At 35.4% G+C, this 2,500-nt stretch overlaps 1 protein-coding gene across 1 annotated transcript in view; it reads left to right on the top strand.

The window, feature by feature from the left end:
- LOC113804457 (mitochondrial-processing peptidase subunit alpha) overlaps positions 1 to 2,500 on the top strand; it is a 22,871-nt gene that overhangs the window by 9,176 nt on the left and 11,195 nt on the right. Inside the window, exon 8 of the mRNA XM_027355339.2 lies at positions 2,041 to 2,149. Within this exon, the coding sequence (XP_027211140.1) occupies positions 2,041 to 2,149 (109 nt within the window). The remainder of the gene's footprint in view (positions 1 to 2,040; positions 2,150 to 2,500) is intronic.

The following is a 2,500-nucleotide window of genomic DNA, read 5'->3' as shown; positions in this document are numbered from 1 at the left end:
AAATGGTCTTATGTCTTTTCTTGATTTATGGATATTTGATATATTTGAATATCCCACAAAATCCATTTTCACAAGGTTTCCAAAGATATATCCAAAATTTGAATCGGGTAAGAACTCTGGGACGAGGGACCAACCGTGGCTTGAAAAAAGAAAAATTGAAAAAGAACCAAACAAAAAGTTGGCTGTTTGAAGTCATTTTTTGTATTTTTTCATTTATGGATCTCATTTTCGGAGAAACTACTATCATTCCTCTTTCAAATGCACTTTGTTGCGTAAAGATATCATAATTAGTCTCCGAGTTTTAGAAACAAACATACAAAGGACTCCCGTGAAAAAGGGGTAATACAAACCCAAGACAACTTGACCGTTATATGAAATTGGTTGTTTCACGTTTTATACCTCTTTATTAATGTTTTCTTGTGTATACATTCATTTACATATGTATAGGCATATAGATTATTATAAAGGCACATGTTCTTGCATGTGTATATGGGTATATGCACATATACCCATTAGATCGATAATGATTTATTTTATTTATTTATTTTCTTTTTATTCCAGTCTACTCTTCTTCTGCATCGTCTAACCATGTGATTCCACATTGAAACAAGGGATAAATGTTTAGTCATGAGTGAAGTACTTGCTATGGAGGGACAATGAATTGTTTCTTGTTCGTTAGAAATAACCGTTCAGAAAATGTTGGTATATCAAAAATATTTTTAGATACAAATCGCTCATATCCGTGTATCGTGGACACTTCATGTTGTGATGTAACAATAGGTATCAGATATTTGAAGGCCTATCTTAGGAGTTTACACAGATAAATTATATCATACTTTCTTTATATTTATTTTTTTTGTAATATGGATATATAATGACATAATGATGTTTAATTGATTATTCAGTTTCAAAAGAAAGCACATACATAAGATTATTGCAATCAGAACGCTTGGAACTCCATCCAAGATAGCCATTGACGTGGGCAAGCGCCCAGCCCATGTAAATATCTAGTCATTGCAAGTTTATTTTTTGAGATACAGACTTGTAACTGCTCTTGTATTATCATTGTACCCTAAACATAGTTGTATGATGAGTATGTCAAAATCAAATCATATGTACTTTATTTTATGGGAAAGAAGTTTGAAAAATAGTGTATTGATTTTTTATTTTCTTTGTTTTTCATATCATAAATTTTTCACTTTGGGAAGAAACTGTTATAATAAGAGACTTTTATCTTCCTGTGATCCAGTTCAATAGGTAATGTCATAATATAATGCATCATATTCACTCCTGTAAAGTGAGAGTGCAGAAGGGTGAAAATCGCTGACACAGCTGACTCGGGGTTTTGGCCTCGCATGCTACCTAGATTACTCGTTGCGGGAGTTCAAATTCACATGGTTAATTCAACATTCATAAGAATATGAAACTAACCAGAACTCATTTTCGACCACTCAGACCCAAAATCCCCAACTCCCCCTCCACCACTAGGGACTTTTCCCCAGGTTACTTGTTGCTCCCAGGTGTCAAGATGTATTTGAAAACCAAGTTTTGTAGTATATTCAAAGGGTTAGGCAGCTAATTTTAAGGGAAGCAAGCCTACCCAAATATATATTTATATTTGGGGATGTGGGAAGCAAGGAGAATGTCAGCCATTTTTTTCTGCCAACAATCTCTCATTAAACAGCTGACCCTTTAACTTGACATGACTTACTTGCATTTCCATTTTCTTGACCACACCTGCCCTTCATTTCCTGTGTTGTCCCCCCCCCCCCCTCCCCCTTTTGTACTGCATCATCTTCTTTGTTTTCTTTTTCTTTTTTTATCCTCCTCCTCCTCCTCTTCTTTCTCCTCCTCCTCCTCCCCCCCTCCTTTTCTATCCATCCCCATCCTTTTGCATCTCCATCTTCATCTCAGTTTTCATCTCCCTTTCTCTTTCAGTTTCACTTTTTTCTTTCTTGCTCTCTCTCCAACTTTGGTTCCCCATAACCCTCTCCTCCTTAACATATATTGATATAGTGCTACTTTCTCCTCTTCTTACAGACACTTTGTAGAGCATCCGGCTATCTGGGAAATGGAGCCATCGTTGGGGAGCTCTCGCGCTATTGAAGTGGATCGGTCAGTGGCTCAATACACAGGCGGCATAATTAAGGTAAATTTTATTCTTGTATGTTCTTTGAGTTCAGATTGTATTTCTATATTGTCTCGTTACTGTAACTTTATGCCAACTCCAAGGTTTTAGGACCAAAGTATAGATAAATAAGTTTTGTGATAAAAAATGAAGGAGTGCTTTGTGCTGGAATATATTTCAAAATTTTATTTATGTATTTAAGAATTATAGACATATGTATGTATGTATGTATGTCTATATGTCTAAATGTAAACGTATATGCATTTGCATGCTGTTAATTTGATATATTGTTAATCATCCCCTCTAACCATTGCTCATCTCTCAGAATACACCCAAACTTCTCTCCTAACATCCTCCTCTCCATCTTCTCCT

Source organism: Penaeus vannamei, chromosome 24 (assembly GCF_042767895.1).
Source record: "Penaeus vannamei isolate JL-2024 chromosome 24, ASM4276789v1, whole genome shotgun sequence".
NCBI classification, from domain to species: Eukaryota; Metazoa; Arthropoda; class Malacostraca; order Decapoda; family Penaeidae; genus Penaeus; species Penaeus vannamei.
This window is presented reverse-complemented; position numbering and strand designations above follow the sequence as displayed.